The sequence below is a fragment of the Desmodus rotundus genome, chromosome 5 (assembly GCF_022682495.2).
Source record: "Desmodus rotundus isolate HL8 chromosome 5, HLdesRot8A.1, whole genome shotgun sequence".
NCBI classification, from domain to species: Eukaryota; Metazoa; Chordata; class Mammalia; order Chiroptera; family Phyllostomidae; genus Desmodus; species Desmodus rotundus.
Window position 1 is genome coordinate 60,890,671 of NC_071391.1, and position 24,613 is coordinate 60,915,283.

Sequence of the window (24,613 nt, forward strand, 5' to 3'; positions counted from 1 at the left end):
TTAGTGCATCTATTGAAATAAAGTTATTATATACCTTTGTTAAGCTACAGTGATTGATTTTTGAACCAACCTTTTCATCCTGGGGTAAACTCTGCTTAGTCACAATACATTATCCTTTTATATGTTGTTAGTATATTGCTGAATTTGTGCTAAAATTGGGTAAAATATTAGTCTTTAGGGGTATCAGCTTACAGATTTATTTTCTTATAATATCTGTCATTTTGTTTTTTTTTAAGAGTTTATTTATTTTTAGAGGGAGGGGAAGAGAGGGAGGAAGAGAGGGAAAGAGGGAGGGAGAGAAACATCAATGTGTGGTTGCCTGTCATGTGTCCCCAATGGAGGACCTTGTCTGCAACCCAGGCATGTGCCCTGACTGGGAATTGAACCAGTGACTCATTAGGTCGCAGGTCAGTGCTCAATCCATTGAGCCACACCAGGGCTAATATCTGCCATTTTGGTATCCATAATGCTGACCTCATGGAATGAGTTGGTGACTATCTCTCTTCTTTATTTTTTAATGCAAGAGTTTGGTTTGGTTTTGTTTTTTTAAGATTTTACTTACATATTTCTAGAGAAGGGAGGGAGAAAGAGAGTGAGAGAAACATCAACGTGTGAGGGATGCATCGATTGGTTGCCTCTTGCATGCCGCCAACTGGGGGCCTGGCCTGCAACCCAAGCATGTGCCCTGATGGGAAATTGAACCAGTGACCCTTCAGTTTGCAGTCCAATGCTCAATCCACTGAACCACACCAGCCAAGGCTATGCAAGTGTTTTTAAGAATGGGTTTGATTTTGTCTATGAATGTTTGGTAGAATTCCCCATCAGATCCATCCAGGTGTTAAGATTTGTTTGTGGGAATGCTTTTAACTACAAATTCAATTCTGTTAATAGATATGTGGCTGTTTAGGTTATCTCTCTATTCTTGAGTGAGCTTTGATAGTTTGTGTCTTTCAAGGACTTTTTCCATTTTATCAAAGTTATTGAATTTATGGGCATAGAATTGTTTATAATATTCTCTTATTTTTTTGTTTGCAGGTACTAGAGTGATATTCTTTTTATTCCTGATATTAATGATATATATTCTTTTTTTGTTGTTTTTGCCCCTGATCTGTGTTGCTAGAGATTTATTGATCTTCTGAAGGATCATTTTTGAGTTTTATTGATAATTTTTCTATCCTTTTTCTGTTTCTTGTATCTTAGATTTCCTGGTCTTTTTTATGTCCTCTCTCATACTTTTCCTCATTTATCTTCATTTTCTAGCTGCTTAAGGTAAAATCTGTAGCCATTTGTTTGAAACCTTTCTTTTTTCTCAAATAGGTGTTTCAGCGCTATGTGATTCTATTTTGGTTGAAAGTCAAAGTCCTAAGGAGGTTTTTAGGCCTGGCAATATTTTTCAACCTTTCTTTAATGAGAATATTGTGTTTGAATAAAATCTTTATTACTTTTTCCTAAGATCTCTTGAATTTCATTTAACTTGTTCACAGTTATTTCTAGCTTTGGGATATGAGACACATTTTCCAGACATCTCTGGTAAACTGAGGCTTCTCTAAGAAGTATTCAAGATATCCTTGAGAAATTAAAGTATTATTTAAATTTTTTTTAAAAAATGTATTGACTTGAGAAAGAGAGAGAGAGAGAGAAGCATTAGTTTGTTGTTTCACTTATTTTATGCATTCATTTGTTAATTCTTATATGTGCCCTGACCAGGGATCAAACCGACAACCTTGACATATTGGGATGACCCTCTAACGAACTGAGTAATCCAGTCAGGGCAAAATGAAATGTAATAGTAAAATGAATAGTAAAGTTTAAGAGAATTATGTGGAATGTCAAAACAAGTTTGGGAATCTACAATACCTGTAATTGATTTTAAATTGGAATATAAATGATTTAATATATTACTGTTGAATTTAATAGACCATATTAGTAAAACAATCATTGATTTTGGGGGAACTTTTAATTTTGAATATAATGTCAAATATATTACAAATCTGCAAGAATCATAAAAAAAATTTCCTATACCCCTGGCTCCAGTTTTTAATTGTTTTCACTTTATGCATTTGATTTCTGCAGAATACACCTTTAGACTTGATGTTGAAGAAGGAGTGGGAATGCCCCAAATCCCTGTACACCCCATTGGATATAATGATGCAGAAGTATTATTACGGTATTGTGTTCTTGTTGGATATGAGATTAAGATATTTTGCACTAATGTGTTCATTGCTTCTTCTAAAACCAATGTAACCTAATTATGTTAAAAGTCTTGGGTCAAAATAGCTCCTGAAGTAGGAATAACAAAGCACCTTTTCCCCCCTATAGATGCAGTCAGTTTAGTCCCTAAGAGAACATTACTCTTTTTGCTACAAATGAAAGTCTCAAAAGTGAAACTATGTCCAAAGATAAAAATATTTATTTGAGACTTTTCAAGTAATTGGATTCTCTTAGATATTCATTTGATATTTGTGCTTGACCTGTGTTTAATTTTGTTTAATTTTATTATTTAATTTATTTTATTTTTACACTTGACCTGAATTTTAAAAATATGATAAAGCCCACTTCTCATTAGATGTGTGAACTTGGGCTTTTCACTCAATCTTTCTATGCTTCAGTTCCTTTATCTGTAATATGAGGACAGAAATAGTTTGTCTCCAATAGGATTTATAAGAAGTAGACAAGATCATGCATGTAAAGTACTTAAATTTGGTAAACATTCAATTAATGTTTGCTGTTATATGCATTCTATAATTGGATTTCCCTTTCAAATCTAATTTATATATTTTTTTAAATGTCTGCATCAGTGCAGTTTAATAATTGCTTTAGGAATGCCCGCTGCGTAATGTGCGGCTTCAGGAGAAGTTAATCTCTCCTTAGCACAGTCGTGTATTTCGTACTTTCGGGAGTTTTGGACCTAATGCGTCCCTACATAAGTAAATGAAGTCGAAAGTAAGGAGGCTGGAGCTTTCCTTTTCTCCTATTTTTAGCCCTTATCACTAACACATTAAATAGTTTGCTTGTGTATCTCAGTTATGGCTCTCCCATTAGAAAGTGAGCTCCTCAAGGGAAGCATGTTTTGACAGCACTTAGTAAATGCTCAATAAGTATTTGTTAAATGTATGCATGGAATGTCTCATCATCACACTTCATGAATATTTCTAAGAAATTGTGATGCTCTGCCTTTTTATTTTTTATTTTTTTGTCATTTTCATTTTCTCTTGATAGCCATATGGGAGGAACAGCTTCACCGGATGACAGCTGGAAGGGAAGTCTTGCTGTGGATTACAATATCGGGCCTGGCTTCACAGGGCGTGGCCCTTTCAGGTAACTTCCCATTAATTTAATAGCCTGGAAAAGTTTGATGTGTTTAATGGAAAAATGTCAGGATAACTGTTCTACCAGGTAGATTTTGCTTATCTTCATTTTCCCATTTTTATTTTATTTTTTAAAAGATTTTATTTATTTATTTTTAGGGAGGGGAAGGGAAGGAGAAAGAGAGAGAAACATCAATGTGTGGTTGCCTCTCGAGTGCCCCTACTGGGGACCTGGCCCACAACCCAGGCATGTGCCCTGACTCGGAATTGAACTGACGACTCTTGGTTCGTAGGCCGGTGCTCAATCCACTGAGCCACACTAGCCAGGGCCGTTTTCCCATTTTTAATAATGAATAAGTGATCATTTTATATCACTGAAGTACCTTCAGAATAACATATCCAATTTCTTCAGTAGTGATATTACAACATTTAGTTCATAAAGTCTCCAAAATTGAGACTTTTGAATTATGGATTCAGTATTTTAACACTTTTCAGTTAAAGTTTTAAAACAGTTTTCATAACACTTTCAGAATGTTATGCATGTAAATCACTAGGCTAACTTAAGGCAAAGGAGTGAAAGAGAGAAAGGACGCATTTACCAAGCATTTGACTGTGTGGGTGGGTTAAGTGAGTCACATGAGCACGCACCTAACTATTGTAGGGCTCAAGTCACTTAATTGTTATTAGCACATGATAGCACTGTTGTAGAGGAGGAGTGATAACAGCCTGCTTGTTTATTAAGCTTAATTTTGCAGAAAGGGTAAATTTTCCACAGGATGGAGGTAGGCAGGGAGTGCCAGCTAGAGACATCAGCTTGAACAGAGTTGTGAAACAGTGTAGCATGATTGGCCTGAAAGGTGGAGAGAAGGACAATGTAACACTGATAAATCAGAGAAAATAAAACTTTTTAATTTATTTTTTATTTTTAAGTATATTTTAGTGATTATGCTATTACAATTGTCCCATTTTTTTCCTCCTCTTCATCCTTCTCCACCCTGTACCTTCCCTCCCTCCAGCATTCCCCCCCCCACCGCCTTTGTTCATGATCATGGGTTGTACGTATAAGTTATTTGGTTTCTCCATTTCCTGTATTATTCTTAACCTCCACCAGTCTATTTGGTGCCTGACAATTATGCTTCTTATTCCCTGTACCTTTTCCCCCCATTCTCCCCACTAAAATATTAAGTTTTTAATTTTTTTACTTCAACTGCACGCTTAAGTGCTTAGAAGTAAAATGGCATGATGTTTGCAACTTGCAAATGTTTCAACAATATGAACAATAATTTAGGTGGTGGATACATAAGAATTCATTAAACTATGTTAGAGTTTTTGTGTTCTTGAGATTTTTCATAATTAAACATTGAAAGAAAGCCATTAGACATAATGCTCTATGTGAAGTAATTTATTCCCTTTGAAATTCTAGGAAAGTTAAAATGCATGTTTATAACACCAATAAAATTACAAGGATTTACAATGTAATTGGAACTATCCGAGGATCTGTGGAACCTGGTGAGTCAGAGAATTTTTAAAACACTTTTGTTTTTACAAACATTAAAAGAATAAGATAATTTTACTCAACAGTTGATTTTTTATGGTGGCATAAAACAACTAAATTTGAAAAAAAAAAGTACTTCTCTAAAAGAAGACTCTACCTTATAGCGTTGATTTTTTTTTTTTTTTTCCTATGGCGGGAACTCAGGTGAGAGGAAGTTTACTTTAAGAAAACCTAAGTTACAGTACTTCTAATGTACTCCAACCTGTAGCTCTTTTGAACGCCCTGTCTTCCAGACAGGTATGTTATCCTGGGAGGCCATCGGGATTCCTGGGTGTTTGGAGGCATTGACCCAACCACTGGGACTGCTGTGTTACAAGAAATTGCTCAGAGTTTTGGAAAACTGATGAGTCGAGGTAAATAATGTTTCTTTGGTGGGTGATGACAAAAACTGACTCACTAATTTTCCTTTATTTTTAGCAGGTGTACCTAACTATGTATGTTAACAATGATTACAGGCTGGAGACCTAGAAGGACTATCATTTTTGCCAGCTGGGATGCAGAAGAATTTGGACTTCTGGGTTCCACAGAATGGGCTGAGGTAAGTAAGACAAATAAAATTATTTTCTTGGTCAACTGGAAACAAATATGTATATCTCAGGATGCTCACAAATAGATTCTATTACCTAATATGGTTTTAATAAAGACTCGAGAATTTAAGAACTTGAGTTTTTATTTTTTATTTTCACATTAGTTTGGTAACACAGAATAACTTCTTAAAATCTATACATTCATAAAATAGCCAAGACTGTTTCTGACAAGTGAATTGACTTATCTGAAAACTTGTACGGATCCCTGGAGTTCATTTTCAAGTTTTTAGTGTCCTTGGAATTCTTCTATCTAAGAAAACATAAGATGTTCTATTAAAATGACTTTGATTATAATCTCACATTTACAAATTTCATATAAAATTGCAACCATACATATACAGGGTCTGGCAAAAATAACGCCCCTTTTTATTACATAAAAATCTTTTATGACAAAATCATTAGCATGTAATTTCGTAACATGACAATATCACACTCATGCATATATATGACACTTTATTTTATTTTTAAAAATTATTTTATTTTATTTATTTATTTTTAGAGAGAGGGGAAGGAAAGGAGAGAGAGGGGGAGGGAAACATCAATGTGTGGTTATCTCTCACGAGTCCCCTACTGGGGACCTGCCCATAACCCAGGCATGTGCCCTGACAGGGAATGAAATCAGCAACGCTTTGGTTTGCAGCCTCCACTCAATCCACTGAGTTACACCACCAGGCCCCATATGACATTTTAGGTGAAATATTCAAATTGCTGTCCACCTAATGAAGACATTCATGTACCCCCCCCACTCAGTGGCATTATTTCTGCCAGAACCTGTATTTTACAATTCACAAAAGTGCCCGATTATTGAGTATATGATAATTTTGTACATAGAATTACTTTAGTTGATTGCCTTTGGAATTTCTGAGATTTGTTTTTTCTTCAGATATGATTGACTTTCATTTGTGACTGCCTCTTAATACTTTATCCTTAAGTGCTTCTCCCAGGCCACCTTCTTTCATCTTTTTCCCTTAGCCTCTCTGTCGAGTAACCCTTAAGTTCTTAAATGTACCAGGTAAGCTCATGATTCTTATAAAGGGAGGTGCACTATGTAAGCACTTATTCTCCTACCACCATCCTCTGTAAGTCCTTATTTTTTCATAAGTCCAGATTTTATAAAGGAGTTTCAAACATGTCATACATTTCTTAACATTGGATGTGGTTCTTAAAATACTTTCCTCCTGACTCATTTTCTCTTACTTTACTTTAAAATAATAGGAATCAAACCAGTAGGGTGGTAAGTAAAATCACACACATAGTTGCCTATCAATCACTTATCTTTTTTTTTTTTAATTTTTAGACAGTAGGGATGGGAGGGTGAAAGAGGGGGAGAGAAACACCAATGTGACAGAGAAACATCGACAGGTTGCCTTCTGTACATACCCTGACCGGGACCAAACCCTCAACCCAGGCATGTGCCCTGACAGGGAATCGAACCATCAACCTTTCGGTTTGCTGGATGATATCAACCAATTGAGCCACTCTGGCCAATGCAATCACTTATCCTTTTGATTCCATTTCTATTGCAAAGTTCTATTGTTACATTGGTATTATAAACATGCATTTTGGAAGTAGACTAGATGAATGAAATTTCATTAAGTTCATTTACTTTTAGAAGTAATGTAATTTAATGTAAATACATGTATATATAAATACATGGCTCTGTTTCTATAATTTTAGCAGCTTAAAATAAAGATGAAAGAAATCTAAGATATAAAATAATAGGCTTTGCATTAAATACATGTGGGTTAATAGACAATTTCATGACTTTCTAGTTTCCTACCAGATTTTTCATCATATTTGACAGCACACTCTCTTTAAATAATTAAGGAATCTTCCTTATTTCTAATGTAAATCTTTTACAGTGGAAACCCTGACTTAATATTTATCTATGACAGAGGCAATTATCATCTGGCCTGTGTGGGCCAGCGCAGAGAAGTGGCAGTCCTCATTTGTGGTGTAACCTCTCATAGCTTTAAGTGTTTTTTTTTTATTGTAACATGTTCTTTATTATTGTTGTTTAATTACAGTTGTCCTCATTTTCTCCCCATTACTCTCCCCCTGCCCTACCCACCCCCACCTCCCACATTCAATCCTCCTTGCCCCCTGTTGTCCTTGTCCATGGGCCCTTTATACATGTTCCTTGACAACCCTTCCCCTTCTTTCTCCTATTATCCCCCTCCCTTCTCCCCTCTGGAGACTGTCAGTTTGTTCTTTATTTCAATGTCTCTGATTCTATTTTGCTTGCTTGCTTGTTTTGTTGATGATGTTCCACTTACTGGTGAGATCACATGGTATTTGTCTTTCATCTCCTGGCTTATCTCACTTAGCATAATGCTCTCTAGTTCCATCCATGCTGTGGTGAACGGTAGGAGCTCCTTCTTTCTCTCTGCTGCGTAGTATTCCATCATGTAAATGTACCACAGTTTTTTGATCCACTCATTTACTGATGTGCACTTAGGCTGTTTCCAGCACTTGACTGTTGTAAATAACTCTGTTATGAACATTGGGGTGCATAGGTTCTTTTGAACAGAGGCATAGAATAGAGAGCTCTGAAATAAACCTATGTCTCTATGGTCAATTAATATTCAACAAAGGGGGCAGGAGCATAAAATGTAGTAAAAATAGCCTCTTCAACAAATGGTGTTGAGAGATCTGGACAGCTACATGTAAAAAAATAAAACTTGACCAACAACTTACACCATACACAAAAATAAACTCAAGATGGATAAAAGACTTAAATATAAGTTGCAACACCATAAAAGTCCTAGAGGAGAAAATAGGCAGGAAAATTAAAGATATTCCATGCAACAGTATTTTCACTGATATGTCCCCTAGAGCAAGGGACATAAAGGAAAGAATAAACAAATGGAACTTCATCAAATTAAACAGCTTCTGCATGGCTAAAGAAAATGTCAGAAAAATCAAAAGGGAAACATCCATATGGGAAAATGTATTTGCTAGTGATACCTTGGGCAAGAGTTTGATCTCCAAAATATATAAAGAACTCACACAACCCCACACCAGGAAGACAAAGAATCCAATTTAAAAATGGGCAGAGGACCTTATAACATGTTCTTCATAAGGCAGTGAACTAGAAAGACAGAGTGAAGGGGTGCTCTTGGCGTGTTTCCATCTGTGTGTGACATTAGCCCTTCTCTACCTTATCTTGTGTGTGTGCGTAACGGAGTCAGTCAGTCTTGTTTGGCCTAATGTCCTTCCTTCTTTCTATTTTTGCTGTCCTCCTCTCATTTTTTGTTTTTTCATCATATCTTCTCATTAAAAAATGAAATTTTCTATTTTTCACATTTATTTGTGTTTTAATTATTTTTCCCTTTTTTTTCTTTATTTTTCATTTATAAAATGCTACATTTATCTGGATATCCAATATCAGTGGATCTCAACACTTCAGTGCATGCAGGGATTGCCAGGGACGCATTTTAGAAAATACAAATTTCCAGGCCTTTCAGCAATTCTTTTTTTTTTTTTTTACTACTTTATACTTTTTATTATTATTTTTATTATTTGTATTATTTTTTTAAGATTTTATTTATTTTTTGGAGACATGGGGGAGGGAGAAAGAGAGAGAGAGAGAAACATCAGTGTGTGGTTGCCTCTAGTGTGCCCCTACTGGGGACCTGGCCCACAACCCAGGGATGTGCCCTGACTGGCAATCGAACCAGCAACCCTTTGATTCGCAGGCAGGTACTCAATCCACTGACTACAACAGCCACAGCTATTTTTCTTATTTTAAAGTATATTTAATTGATTATGCTATTACAGTTGTCCCCATTTTTTCTTCATTTTATCCCCCTCCACCCTCTACCCCCTTGCCTCCAGGATCCCCCACCCCTTAGTTCATGTCCATGGGTCGTACATATAAGTTCTTTGGCTTTTCCATTTCTTATACTATTCTTAACCTCCCCCTGTCTATTTTGTACCTACTAGTTATACTTCTTATTCCCTGTACCTTTCCCCCTATTCTCTCCTTTCCCTCCCCATTGATAACCCTCCATGTTATCTCCATTTCTGTGATTCTGTTCCCATTCTAGTTGTTTGCTTAGTTTGTATTTGTATTTGTATTTGGTTTTGGTTTTTGGTTCAGTTGTTGATATTTGTGAGTTTGTTGTCTTTTTACTGTTCATAGTTTTGATTATCTTCTTTTTCTTAGGTAAGTCCCTTTAACATTTCATATAATAAGGGCTTGGTGATGATGATGAACTCCTTTAACTTGACCTTATCTGGAAAGCACTTTATCTGCCCTTCTATTCTAAATGATAGCTTTGCTGGATACAGTAATCTTGGATGTAGGTCCTTGCCTTTCATGACTTGGAATACTTCTTTCCAGCCCCTTCTTGCCTGTAAGGTGTCTTTTGAGAAATCAGCTCACAGTCTTATGGGAACTCCTTTGTAGGTACCTGTCTTCTTTTCTCTTGCTGCTTTTAAGATTTTTTCCTTATCTTTAAGCTTGGGTAATGTAATTATGATGTGTCTTCGTGTGTTCCTCTTTGGGTCCAACTTCTTTGGGACTCTGAGCTTCCTGGACTTATATGTCTATTTCCGTCTCCAGATTGGGGAAGTTTTCTTTCATTATTTTTTCAAATAAATTTTCAATTTCTTGCTCTTCCTCTTCTCTTTTTGGCATCCCTATGATTTGCATGTTGGAACATTTAAAGTTGTCCCAGAGGTTCCTAAGCCTCTCCTCATTTTTTTGAATTCTTGTTTCTTCACTTTATTATAGTTCAATGTTTATCTCCTTTTGTTCCATATCTTTGATTTGAGTCCCAGTTTCCTTCCCTTTACTGTTGGTTCCCTTTATATTATCTTTATTTCACATTGTATAGCCTTCGGTTCTTCTTTTATTTTGTGGATGTACTCAATCATTTCTGTGAGCATCCTGATTACTAGTGTTTTGAGCTCTGTATCTGGTAGGTTGGCTATCTCCTCATTGCTTAGTTCTTTTTCTGAAGTTTTTATCTGTTCTTTCATTTGGGCCATCTTTCTTAATTTCTGCATACATGTTATGTTTTAAGGGGTGGAGCCTTAGGTATTCACCAGGGCGGGGCAACCCACTTTACTGATTGTGGCACTGTACGTGGAGGAGGGGGCTGAGGGGGAACAATGCTCACTTGCTCAGCTCTTGCCAGCTTTCAGTCGCTTCCCCTGTTACCCACAAGTAAATTGCACCCTTCTGATGCTGATTTCTGGGTACGTGGGCTTGTGTATGTTCTGGGATCCCATGGGCCCCTCCAATGGACTCTGTAATGAGAATGGCAGTTTCTCCCACCACTACAACCCCCACAGGTTTTTACAGTTAGAGGTTTGAGGCTTTATTTCCCCACCCTGGAACCCTGGGTTGTGTGGTCTGTCTCACTCCCCAGTTTTTCCTCCCTGTTTTTCCACACTTGAATGTCCGCCTGGTCTGCCATCCACCACCTTGTTACCTACTCGTCTTCTCCTCCCCGGCTGCCTATTTCCACCCCTTCTGCCGGTCTGGATGAATGTTTCTTCTTTAACTCCTTGGTTGTTGGACTTCCATACAGTTTGATATTCTGGCAGTTCTGGTTGTTTTTGTTTTTAAATTGGTCGTTATCCTTCTTTTGGTTGTGCGAGGAAGTAAAGTTTATCTGCCGACACCTCCACCTTGGCCAGAAGCCTCCCCTTTCAGCAATTCCTATTCAGTAGATCTGGGGTGGGACTCAGAATCTGGGAGCCTTGCCCCTTCATATGTTGGTTCAGTGAATCAGGGAACTACACTTTGAAAATATTTTTTCTCTGAGGCTCTCTACTTTTGCTATAAATAATAGTACAGAATTAATATTTTTTTCTTTCTTATTTTAATTCCACTAATGTTGTCAGCCAATCAGTTATCAGCATTTTTCAGAACTTACAGTTGAAAACATAGGTATTTGATTCATAAAGTAGTTGCAGACCACTTTTATACTAAATTAATTGGCTTCTTTTGTTTATATTTCCACAATCATAAATACTGTGAATTAAGTAATAACTTTGCTTCAACTATAGGAGAATGCAAAAACACTCCAGGAGAGAAGCGTTGCTTACATCAACTCAGATTCATCAATAGAAGGTAAATTTGATTCATATACTACTATTGATCCTATTTTTTAAGGAGTATTTACCATTTGCCTATCTTGGATTCCTATTTAAAACTCCAGTATCAACCACATTCTTCTTATGGATGGATTAAAAGAATTTGTTTAAAATATTTCCAAAGAAATATTTTACAGAATTTTTCATACAGAAATACCTTCTGTATTGGAACAAATTTTAAGTAAGCACAAACTGTAGGCTTTCTGTTGAACCTGACATGTGCTATTTGTGTCCTAGGCTTTCAGCGTATTATGATCATGTCTAGATAAATGTCAGAGCATACTCACTAGCCACTGGCATGCTCTAGTCTGTTGTCTTGCTATATGCCATTTAACAGAATGAACAAGGAATGAAAGTTGTAGCCTTAGCGTTTTCTTTGCCAGACTCCCCCTAAGAGACGCTGTGTTAAGAATGACCTGTGCAATTACTATGGGAGCTGCTGCCTTAGCAGCCAAAGTCCACCTAACCCTTCTGTGCAGAGTGTGTACTGCAGCCTCTCTTGCTCCTGAAGAACTATTTCTACCCTGTTTTCAATTCTTAGGGAGTGATGCCTTTGGTTTAAGACTATTATATGTTATCTATAATTAGAAAATAAAGTTAGAATTAAACATAGATTGGAATTTCATTTGAAAGTGTGAAAATGCATGTTTTTATTTATTTTTCAGGCAATTATACTCTCAGAGTTGACTGTACACCCCTTCTTTACCAATTGGTGTATAAACTGACAAAAGAGGTATATAAGTAGGTTTGTCTTAATGTTTTCTGATGAATGGATAAGTAAACACTCTTAATTAGTGCCACTTATTTAGTGTTTCTTAATTAGTGCTACTTATTTTTGAACTGGTGACAAGTCAACAAAAATCACTAATACACTATTTATATGACATTATGATTAAGATAGTATTGCTAGTTTCTCTGTTCTAATAATAGTTCTTATTGTGCATATCATTGTAATATATAGCGTATATAATTTCATCTGGAAGAGGCATTTTGATATAACAGAAAGAACACTGAGCTGGAATGGGAAAGCCTTGGTTCAAAGATTGCCTTGGCTACACCTCCGTTCCTTCAACAGGTATTGAGTGGTTACTAGTTATCAGGCCCCTATAAAATAAATTATAGCAGCAACAATGAAAAATGACAAGGTTACTGAATCCAAATACTTTGTAATCTAGAGAGGATACAGACCTGTAAATGAGGAATTATAATTCACTGGAATATTGGATACTATATATAATGGAGAACAAGTATGGAATACTGAACCTAAAATCCTGGGGTAGCCAGGGAAGTTGGGAAGCATCAGAGGATACTTACAGAGTAATTAATGCTTGGGCTGTGAAATGGAAGGATGTGAAAGTAAGGGAGAAGGCATTCTAAGCAGAGGACATAGTTCCCAAAAAAGATGTGGAGGTATGAATGAAAATACTTCCTGACCTGGTGGTAGCTCAGTATGACCTACGCACAAAGCGTTTGTGGAAAGCTGGGACATGACAAAGAGGCCAAGGAGTTCAGAAATCTAATGATGGAGAAGCTAATGAATTTTTAACAAGGTTGTACATCATCATATTTGTTCATTAGAGAAATCACTCTGTGTCAGTGTAGTGAATAAGTTAAGCTGTAACAGGCCTAAAAGCAAAATGGAAACAATTCCACATGCTTATCGCACAGGAATATTATAAATATTAGTTGTTGATAAAAAGAGTACTCTGAAAACTCTAATGTACTGAGTCTCTAAAAATTATATAATCTATTCATTTACTGTCTGTGTACTAGTTCAAACAGTTCCATGTTATAAAATTTAGTCATAGAAATGTGTCTGACAAGTAGGCATCACTTAGATGGCAGTGTGAAGTATAGGCATCACTTTGTGTAGGTGCCATTTCCCGATTTCCCTTAATCTTGCCCTTTCCATTTTGCTGCTAGTGTCTTTAAGAACTCGTTCTCCCAGGAGAGTCCTCCATTATGCCCATCACAACTTTCTCCCAACACTGCGTAGCTTACGTCTTTGATCCTTTCATTGGAACATCCCATGAAAACATCTTATCTAAAGAGCAAGCTGTAAAGAAAATCTGTATTGGCAGGACCCTTAGGATATGCATTTATGCTTTGGGTCCTACGGAGCTGGCTTCTGTGGGTGAGACCAAAGATAATAAAAAATTCGGGGCCAATAAGGGGGAAGCTTAGCTTTGTATGAAGCCAGATGCCTATGTATGGCCATACCAAAACTCATTAGAAAAAGGACTCTTGTTTTCCTGTTAACTGATGATTACAATTTTATCAGCCCCTAATGTATGTTGGCACAGTCAAATTATGCTGGTGAGATGACGGTAGGATGAGGTAGTAGAGGGTCGAGCTAAAAGGGCAGCTGCCTGATACAAGCAGGAAATGGGACAAGGTGTTGATACATTGGAGGAGGGGCAGCAATTACGACAGTGCATATAGCCGAGACAGAAAAGTCTGTGACAAAGGGACAGTTCTCATTAGTGCTAGACTGACATGGCATGATTCCAGAAAATGAAGAGAATTTTGTAGGGAATTTGATCCAAGCAGAATGTAGGAATTGGAGCAGGATCTCAGCTATTGCAAATTGGCAGGAGCCAAGTAGAAAGTAGAACCCAGTTATTTGGCAGGAAATGAGCAAAACATCCCTGCAGCTGCAACGTGCCAGCAGGGAAGGGAGGCCTCTGTGGAGTGCCGGGACTGTACCTGAAGACCTTGAGATGGGTATACTAGTCTCCCCATTTCCACAGGTGAGAAAACTAGGGATTAAAGCAACACACCAGAGGTTTAATGCTTCCCAAGTTGTGTAAGTAGGGTCTGCCTTAGATCCATTTTTGATTTTACTAAAATAAGCAGGAAATTTTATCCTAGGTATCTAGCAAAATTACCAGTAGGCAGACATCATAAACCAGCAGAAATTTGGGCCAGATATTTTCTTCCTATTTATAAAAGCATGTCTTTCTTTTCCTTCTTTCCTTCCTACCTTCCTTCCTTCCTACCTTCCTTCTTTTATTTATTTTTAGAGAGAGGGGAGGGGAAGGAGAAAGAGAAGGAAAGAAAGATCAATATGTGGTTGTCTCTCACGTGCCCCCTACTTGTGACCTGGCCGGCAACCCAGGCATGTGCCCTGACAGGACACATGAGGGAATCAAACCAGCGACCCTTTGGTTCGCAGGCTGGCACTCAGTCCTCTGAACCATACCAGCCAGGGCAGAAAAACATATTTTTCTACATCAACATATATATATAGTTAGAAATTGGTATTAACTAACATGGTTTTATGTTGGCATAAACTTAGTTGCTTCTGCCTCTAATTGCCAATATTTGATTTGTCTTTGCAGATCTCCAGCCCAGACGATGGTTTTGAGAGTAAATCTCTTTATGAAAGCTGGTTGGCAAAGGACCCTTCATCTGAAAATAAAAACTTCCCTAGGTAAATTACTTGTTTGTATGTTTTCTACCACAGGATAAACTATGAATTCCCCTTCACCCTGTGTTTCTCCAGGCATGCAGTTCTCAGGGGCCTTGTCAGCTAGAGATAATCCTAAAGGATCCCTTCGTGCAGTCTGATGTGCTGACCCGGAGAACAACCGCAACATTGACCCACAATAGTGCAGAGAGATCTAGTTTTACAAAATTTTAGGCAAAATTATTTTGCCACATTATTAGGCATTATTTTGCATTCTTGCATAAATTTTATTCAGACATGTACTAATGCATTAATAATATAACTTCAAATGATAATGATGAAGTAAAAAACAAATGATGGATTGTTTCTAATTTATTAATGGGCACTATCTATAACAACCAAATTGTGTCTTTGCCTGTCAGTCAATTTGGATTTTAAGTATTATTTTGTTTTTTTTAGTTCATGTCATTCACACAGCAGTAGCTTTCCTGAATTCATTATAGATTTTAAAAACATCCAAGGCTTCAATCTCGAAAAGAAATCTCAGTTTAGAAGTATGTAGTTATGTTCTTCATGCATATGTAATTTTATGTTCTGCTTTACTGACTTACCATTATATTATGAAAAATTTTCTATGTCATTATATAATTATATATATGTGTGTGTATGTATGTATATAGTGGTTTTTAATTATATGCAAAGAAATATAATTAATTTTTGTAATAGGGCACATTTAAATTCTTCATAATCTTAAGTATAGACTTTTTCATGGCAATTTTCTTATCGGACCATAATTCTCTGAGGGCAGGGACCATATCTTGTTTGTGTTTCCCTCTGAACAAATCCACGAATGCAGAAAATACGGGAGACAGCAGTCACTAGGCTGCCATTTCTGGTGGCACTGCCAAACTGGTTGCAGTCACTACAGATTTCCAGGTTTATCACACCAATATCCAGCAGACGACACGGAAGTGTCTTGGGGGTGGTATACGTTTTCCTAATCCCTGTAACTGTGCCATGATATGCCTTGCTATTCTTAGGACAGGGCTCATTGTCCCATCTATTTAACTTCATATTACCTGTTTATGCCTCTGTGTGTGTGCATGTATGTATGTGTTCATTTACATTCTACATCTAGAATCAACAAGCTGGGATCTGGAAGTGATTTTGAAGCTTATTTTCAGAGACTTGGAATTGCTTCAGGCAGAGCCCGTTACACTAAGAATAGGGTAAGCCATTTTATTTTGGGGGATACGTAGTACTTCCATCCACATTCGTTTTGTTAAGAATTCTATCATTTAGTTGTTTGGCACAGGCACAGGTGGACATTTCGGGGATAGAGACAGACTGCATGTCCCTTTGGAGATGGACTTGACAGTAATTTGGGTTCTTTAGTGCCTTTCCACTGCCAGCGTTGTTCAATGAAGTGGTAGTTGACAGCGTAATGTCAGAAGTTTAGCTGGTATCAGAATCAAGTAGTTCACATCCTTTTCCTGACACAGGCTCCGTTGGGAAATCTCATTCTCCTAGTCGTACAGGCTTTGATGGACTTTTCCTGGAGGAAATATGTAGGTGGAGAACATGTTTTGGTTATAGGGAATGCTAGGCTAAAATTCTTTGTCGTTAAGTACATGGATATGCCAACATATACCATGTTTGCTTGCCTATGTTATAAATGTCACAAACCAAACTGAGATTTGTCATAGATTTTAACACTGGGTTGGCCAAAAAGTTTGTCTGGTTTTCTCTGTAAGATGGCTCTAGTAGCACATGGTGGCCTTGAACTTCATTTGAAACAACTTTGTTAGATTGTACTGTGACAGCTGTCATATCAGTGTGCATTTTTTAAAAAAACACCAAAATTGGTGAATTTTTGTGTAGCCATGTTAATAATGAAGATGGAAGAAAGTACGAAATATTTTTGGCATGTTATACTATATTGTTTCAAGACAGATAAAGACAACTGAAATGCAAAAAATGATTTGTGCAGCATATGGAGAAGGTGCTGTGCTGATCGAACCTGTCAAAAGTGGTTTGCGAAGTTTCGTACTGGAGGTTTCTAACTGGACGATGCTCCATGGTCAGATAGACCAGTTGAAGTTGATAGTAATTAAATCAAGACATTAATTGAGAATAATTGTTATACCATTTGGGAGATAGCCTACATACTCAAAATATCCAGACTGATAAAGTTATTGCTGAAGATGAAAAATGTGTCTTTTATTTTATGGAAAAAACCCCATGTAGACTTTTTAGCCAACCCAATAATTTTCTAATCATTGCAATATACTAATATCTTGCTTGTATAGAATCTGTGTACATAGCCTTTGCAAATATGACCAGCTAGAATACAACTCAGAACAGTTCTAGAATAACCCAAAATAAATGCATATACTAATACTCCTTACACTTAAACATAAATAATGCACATTGCCTCTTCCAATGCCTGTTCACTTTTATACTCTGTCACCATTCTGACAGAGTATAAAGTTATGAAGTATGAAGTTATCTAGTTTCTAAGGATGCAGATCAAAAACAATATTAGACAGAAGGAGTGAGACTGATGAGAGGATTCCCTTTAGTGGTAATAAAAGCCATGAGAACAGCAATGTAAAAATAGGTAAAAACTAAAGATAGACCTAAGAAGTCAAAAAATATATTTTTTAAAGATTTTATTTATTTGTTTTTTAGAGAGAGGGGAAGGGAGGGAGGAAGAGAGGGAGCTTCAGTGTTTGAGATACATCCATCTGCTGTATCTTGAGTGCCCCCAATGGGGAACCTGGCCTGTAACCCATACATATGCCCTGACTGGGGATTGAACCAGCAACCTTTCAGTTTGCAGGCCTGCGCTCAACCACTGAGCCACACCAGCCAGGGTGAAGTCAAAAAACATTTCTATAGGACACTGGCACGTGATAATTTATGTTTTTATAACGGTAGTACTTAATATTGTAATACCGGTTGAATGGCATTTGGTTATGCACTGTTTGGGGAGACGGAGAAGGTGCTTAAATACATAATCCTTCAGCTATATAGATACCTAGCTTCCCAGAACCTTTCATTCCCAGCCAATTGACAGATAATTTTAAATTGTGCTGCTTTGCAACTGGAGTATGAACTCAATTTTAATTATTAGAAACACAATGAGAATTTTCAAGAAGCAATATTTTGAAAGATTACATGAATTATAAAATGAAAGGTAAAATTTTAAATCACTGAACATTTCGTGGTAGTGTTTAATTAGATTTTACATTTTTTTCTTTATTGTGATAAAACTTAGGGTGCCATATGGTTATATTTTTTCTGTAATCATTTTATGACTACATGAAATATTGTAATTCAAATATGTAATGTTTGTCCTTGGTTTCCCCCCCAACCCCCACTTTTCTTTAGAAAACAGATAAATACAGCAGCTACCCATTATACCATACAATTTATGAGACGTTTGAATTGGTAGAAAATTTTTATGACCCCACATTTAAAAAACAGCTTTCTGTGGCTCAATTACGAGGGGCACTGGTTTATGAGCTTGCAGACTCTCAAATCATTCCTTTCAATATTCAAGACTACGCAAAAGCTTTGAAAAACTATGCAACAAGTATCTACAATTTATCCAAGAAACATGACCAACCATTGAAAGATCATGGAGTATCATTTGGTAAGAAAATGACTGGGCAGGTATTTTATAATCTTTAAGTTAGAGGTTTAATGTATTTCCTCTCATCATCAGTGCATACTAATTTATCCCTGCCTCACTTATTAGTTCTGGCTTCTAGGAAAAAAAACTTTTAACATCAATTGAACACTGTAATTTGATTGGGTATTTGTAGGATGAATCCATTTTGCTTAGTGTTACGAAGTTGGGTTTTCCCTTTATTTCTGCCTTTAAAATATTTTTTTAAATTTCATTTATTTATTTATTTATTTATTTTTATTCAGTTACAACTGTCTGCATTTTCTCCCCATCCCTCCTAAAATATTTTTACTGTTATAAGAATACTATAAAAATGCAATACACTATTACACAAATACTGGAAGGTAGAGAAAATCACCAATTCTACTACATATATATTATAATTATTATTATTACTATGTATGTCTCTTAATGTTTGTCTATGTGGCAGTGTTTTTACATAGTGTTCTACATAGCTTTCCTTGCACATCTGGCCATTTTGTGGTTGTTATTCTACACAACATGATGAACTATTGTGTAGTGTACTTGCATTGAGCACTGGATCTGGTTCCAATCCTGGCTCTAATATTTATTCACTGTGTGAACTTGGGAAAGTTACTTAACCCCTCCATGTGTCAGTTGTTTTATAAGTGAAATGGTAAAAAGAATAGAAGATGTTTCAAAGGTTGCTGTGAAGATTCAGTTGGTTGACACAGAGGAGCAATGGTGACTGACACTTAGTGCTCGTAACTGTTACCTATTGTTACTGTTTCGTTACAACCATTTTATTATCCTAAGAGTATATTTTCTTAGTCTATACCAGAATTATCAAATAAACACTGAGTATCTATTGTATACCAAGTGCTGTTTTATTTCCTGGAATATATAAGGATGTTTAAGGTAGTCATTGTCCTCAGAGAATTTAAGGTCTCATGTGGGAAGAAGACGACAAAATGCAAGAGACAAGTTGTTACAAAGATACACACAGAGTAAGTACTAGCAGAGCACAAAGAAGTCAGTAATGATATTTAAATATTATTGCCTAAGAATTAGTAATGTTCAGAAAGTTATGAGCAGCAGGTACTGAGATCTAGAAATAAAATGAAGCAAAGAATCAGAAAATTGTGTTCAGATTGATATGATGGGGAAAACGGAGACAGAACAATGGAGACATAGCAGGGCCTGCAGCAAGATCCATATTCATAGTCCCATGGCTCTCCAGCATCCAGTTCTTTCTAAATGCCCTGATTTCCTTTCGGTGAGTTACAGTTTTATCAATTTGTTTAAGTCAGTGTCTAGTTCAGAGAGAAACCACAGTTACAGTGGAAGGACTCTTTATATAGGTTAATTGATTTACCTGCCTGTTTACCTTCTTAATGCCTTTCTCTCCATATTTCCAGACTCTCTATTCTCTTGGTGACTCTCCATCAACATTAAACATTCTCATGTCTTTTCTATCTTAAAAGCCCTAATTCCTTCACAGTCAAAATTTTTTCACTTACTGCCAGGAAAAAAAGCAGTCCCTCAAATGTTTTAATGAAGGAGTAAAAGAATGACAAGGGGATGGATGCAAATCTACACTTGTGTCTCCAGTTCTTCACCCCTCACTAACCAAACCACGGCACTGTCTCCTGTTCCTACTACTCTACTGAAATTGCTCTTGCCCAAGTGCCATTCACCTGTGTCACAAAATCCCAGGGATACCTTTCAGTTCTTACCTTGACTTCTATTTTTCATTTGAAATTTAAAATTCCTTCTTCAACACAATTTGTTCTTAGTGTTCATAATATCTATTATTAATTTGATTTTTACATGGTTTAAAACTGCAGCAGCAAAAATTAGTTTATAAAGTATTTGGGCTACAATTATCTTGGTTTTTTTTATATTGAATGTACCTACACTGAATGTACTATAGTAGATTCTCTAATAATGTTTCATTCAGTGTCATTTCATTATAACAAATAAGATGCCTGTCGTAAAACTGGTTTCATTATATGTTGCTTTGCTTAAAGTTATAGAACCTATCGACCATGTTAAGTGAGGACTCACTGTACTTACTAGCAGTGTGAATTATGTTATGTCCTAAACTTTTTTAAAACTTATTATTTTTTAAGATTTTATTTTAGATAGAGGGGAAAGGAGGGAGAAAGGGAGGGGAAGAAACATCAATGTGTGGTTGCCCCTTGTGCACCCCCTACTGGGGACCTGGCCTGCAACCCAGGCATGTGCCCTGACTGGAGATCGAACTGGTGACACTTTGGTTCGCAGGCCGGTGCTCAATGCACTGATCCACACCAGCCAGGGCTGTATGTCCTAAACTCTTGAAAGTTATTTTCTTAAGAACCAATTTAGCCATTTTGTATTTGATACATTACAATATTTTAAAACAATTTCCATGGTTCTGCAAGAAGGCTCAGTAGAAAAATGGGTTCAGTATTATTCCATCATATCAACCTGGAATGGGAGGGCAGGAAACTGAACCCCTGAAATATGAAGCACTTGTGTTTACTCATTTCCCTTCTGCTTTTCTATTTTTGAAAGATGCCTTATTTTCTGCTGTGAAAAATTTCTCAGAGGCTGCTTCTGATTTCCATAGAAGACTTATAGAAGTTGATGTTAATAAGTAAGTTTCAAATGCAGTAAGTTTCATATGTGAAGCCCTACTGTTTTAAAAAGCAAACTGGTTATATTCATAAGCATTGAACCCTAAATCACTACTACTCAAATTATGGTCTGCAAACTGGGAACATCAGCCTTATCCTTATTTAACATTATTTTAAAATATGGATCCACAGTAAGAGTTATAATTATCTGTTTCTTGTCCTCAAAGTCCCATTGCAGTGAGAATCATGAATGACCAACTGATGCTCCTGGAAAGAGCATTCATTGATCCCCTTGGCCTACCAGGAAGGAAGTTCTACAGGTAAGGAAGCAACAGGTGCTCCACTAAAGGACACCACAAACCTCACTATGACCCAAACTGGCATACTCCAGGTCAGCTTTAACTAACTGCCATCAGAGGAGTGGAAGGTAAATATGTATACTGAGAGGAACATGAATAAGTTTATGCATAACAGTATAATTTGTAATGTCAGAGAAATTAATTTCCTATTTATTGCTTTGCTGCAGATGTAAATTATAAATGATAGTTAAAAATAACTAACAAAAATCTCAGTCATAGATTCTCAAAGGGGATCTCACAGCTCATGTGGTTCAATTTTCTACATAAATCTTTTCTAAAGGATTTCAGATACAAACAAACCTCACTTTACTGAGCTTCACGCATATTGCCCTTTTTAAAAATTGAAGGGAAAACCCTCCACCAACACAAAGATTGTGAAGCTCGCTTTACGGCAAACCTTGCTTTACTGCGGTGGTCTGGGATTGATCCTGCAGTATCTTCAAGGTATGCCTGTATGTAGTTACCCAGCCCCTGTTTGAATCTTCCAGTGATGGGACGCTTACTACCTCTTGAGGAAGTCTGTTCCATTTTAGGAGAGATCTATATAATGCAAAAAGATTTCTTCATAAAAATCTATTTCCTATAACTTTTCCCTTTGATTCCTTTTGTGGTCCAAAATCAGTAGAATACATCTAGATCTATTTCCATTTAACATTTTATGTTTTTGAAGATGGCTGTCAGGTTTTCCCTAAAGGAATAGCCTCCTTTTCTATGTAGACCTCCATGTCATGGTTTATTGGTGGCATTCTTTTGGGTAGTTTCCAGTTTTTCAAGGTATCTCTTAAACTGTGGTTCCTTGGTGGAAATTAGAAAAGTCCTATCATTTACAATCAGAACAATTTGTGTTCTAGTCCACTTACATATGTGTAATTTAGAATGAGTCACTTCCAGAGTGTTTTCATCTGAGTTAAGATGGTGAAAACTGCTATTTTACAAGGCTGTTTATCATCAAATAACTTGCATTAAAGATAGCTCTATATGTTGCCGTTCTTATAAATATTAGGGATTGGCATTAACATTTAACTAATTATAAACACAAGATTTTCAAGCCTAACTCTGCCCCATACTAAGTATAACTTGGGCAAATGATTTCTTTAAGCCTCAGGTTGCCCAGAGTAACTGGAGATTTTAACTGCTTTTACCCCATAGCTTGTAAATTTAAGGTATGCAGAGGATTTAGCTTAGGGAAAGATACACCCAGTAAATGGCTGCTAATCTTATAAAATCATAAATGATATGCACATAAATGTTTGATACTGGTGGAATAACCATCAGTTAAGTGTTTACAATATATCATTTTAATCCTCTCTTGCCTGGTATTAGTCTATCTTTAGATATGTATTTTTTATTTATAAGCAAAAATCTCTTTGTCAATAAATTCAGATTGTATAGAAGCAAATAGAATAAAAAGGTGCAGTGCTCCTTCAGGATTCTCTTACCATCCACACCCAAACATTTGTTATTTTCTTCAGAGAATATCAGTGTTAAGAATTTAGTGTGAAATTTTAAATGCATTTCATCATGCATATATACTGCCTATAAGAGACTCACTTCAGAAGTAAGGACACCCACAGACTGAAATTGAGGGGATGGAAAAAGATATACCATAGAAAACAGAGTAGCTGCACTTACATCAGACAAGGCAGACTTCAAGCCAAAAATAAGAGACAAAGAAGGGCATTACATGATAAAAGAATCACTACATCAAGAAGATATAACAACCATAAATACATGTGCACTCAATATAGGAACACCTAAATATATAAATCAGGCCTAAATGGAGAAAAAAACAGCATTACTATAATAGTGGGGGACTTCAGGACCATAGTTACATGAATGGGTAGATCATCCAGACAAACTCAGTAGGAAAAATTAGCCTTAAATGATACGATAGGCCAGATGGACTTAAAAGATAGATATAAAACATTTTACCCAAAAGCAACAGAAAACACATTATTCTCAAGTGCACATAAAACATTCTTGAGGATAGCTCATATATGAGGCCACAAAACAAGTTTAACAGATTTAAGAAGACTGAAATCATATCAAGCAAATTTCCGAACCAGAATAGTATGAAACTAGAAATCAATTACAAGAGAAAACTGGAAAATTCACAAATATGTGGAGATTAAAAAACATGCTACTGAACTAATAGGTCAATGTAGAAATCAAAAGGCAAATAAAAATATACTTTGAGACAAATTCAAAGCACACCAATCTTGTCAAACTCTTTCACAATGTAGACGATGAGGAAGAAATTTCAAACTCATTTTATGAGTAGTCTAGCATTACCCTGACACCAAAACCAGATAAGGACACCAGAATAAAACAAAATTACAGGACCATATCCTGATAAACATAGACACAGAAATCCTCATCAAAATATTAGCAGGTTATAATCATGATCAAGTGGGATTTATTCCAGGGATGCAAGGATGGTTCACCATATGCAAATCAATGTGTAGACCATATCAACAAAATGAAGGATAAAAATCATATCTCAATGGATGCAGAAAAAGCATTTGACAAAATTTAATATCCATTTATCATTAAAAAAACTCTCCACAGAGTATAGAAGGAACATGCCTCGACATAATAAAGGCCATATATGACAAGCCTGCTACCATAATACTGAATGGTGAAAGCTGAGAGCTTTTCAGGAATAAGACAAGGATGGCTCCTCTAACCACTTTTGTTCAATATACAATAGAAAACCCTAAAAACTCTACCAAAACCTGTTAGAACTGTTATTTATTAATAAATAGATTCAGTAACATTTGCAGGGTAAAAAAAATCAATATACACAAACTACTGTGTTTCTGTATACTAACAATAAATTATCAGACAGATAAATGAAGAAAACAATTCTATATATAATTGCAATAAATAGAATAAAATGCCAGGAATAAATGTAACAAAGGAAGTAAAAGACCTGAACACTGAAAGCTATAAAACATTGTTGAAAGAAACCGAAGATGACAAAAAGAAACAGAAAGATAATTCATGCTCAT

General features: G+C 36.2%; 1 protein-coding gene across 1 annotated transcript in view; it reads left to right on the forward strand.

Moving 5' to 3' along the window:
- Nucleotides 1-24,613, forward strand: part of NAALAD2 (N-acetylated alpha-linked acidic dipeptidase 2) — a 45,083-nt gene that overhangs the window by 14,692 nt on the left and 5,778 nt on the right. Inside the window, exons 7-18 of the mRNA XM_024555830.4 lie at nucleotides 2,074-2,167; nucleotides 3,220-3,318; nucleotides 4,732-4,817; nucleotides 5,097-5,216; nucleotides 5,319-5,401; nucleotides 11,472-11,535; nucleotides 12,224-12,291; nucleotides 14,900-14,991; nucleotides 16,106-16,196; nucleotides 18,361-18,625; nucleotides 21,182-21,263; nucleotides 21,471-21,563. Coding sequence (XP_024411598.2) covers nucleotides 2,074-2,167; nucleotides 3,220-3,318; nucleotides 4,732-4,817; nucleotides 5,097-5,216; nucleotides 5,319-5,401; nucleotides 11,472-11,535; nucleotides 12,224-12,291; nucleotides 14,900-14,991; nucleotides 16,106-16,196; nucleotides 18,361-18,625; nucleotides 21,182-21,263; nucleotides 21,471-21,563 — 1,237 coding nt within the window. The remainder of the gene's footprint in view (nucleotides 1-2,073; nucleotides 2,168-3,219; nucleotides 3,319-4,731; nucleotides 4,818-5,096; nucleotides 5,217-5,318; nucleotides 5,402-11,471; nucleotides 11,536-12,223; nucleotides 12,292-14,899; nucleotides 14,992-16,105; nucleotides 16,197-18,360; nucleotides 18,626-21,181; nucleotides 21,264-21,470; nucleotides 21,564-24,613) is intronic.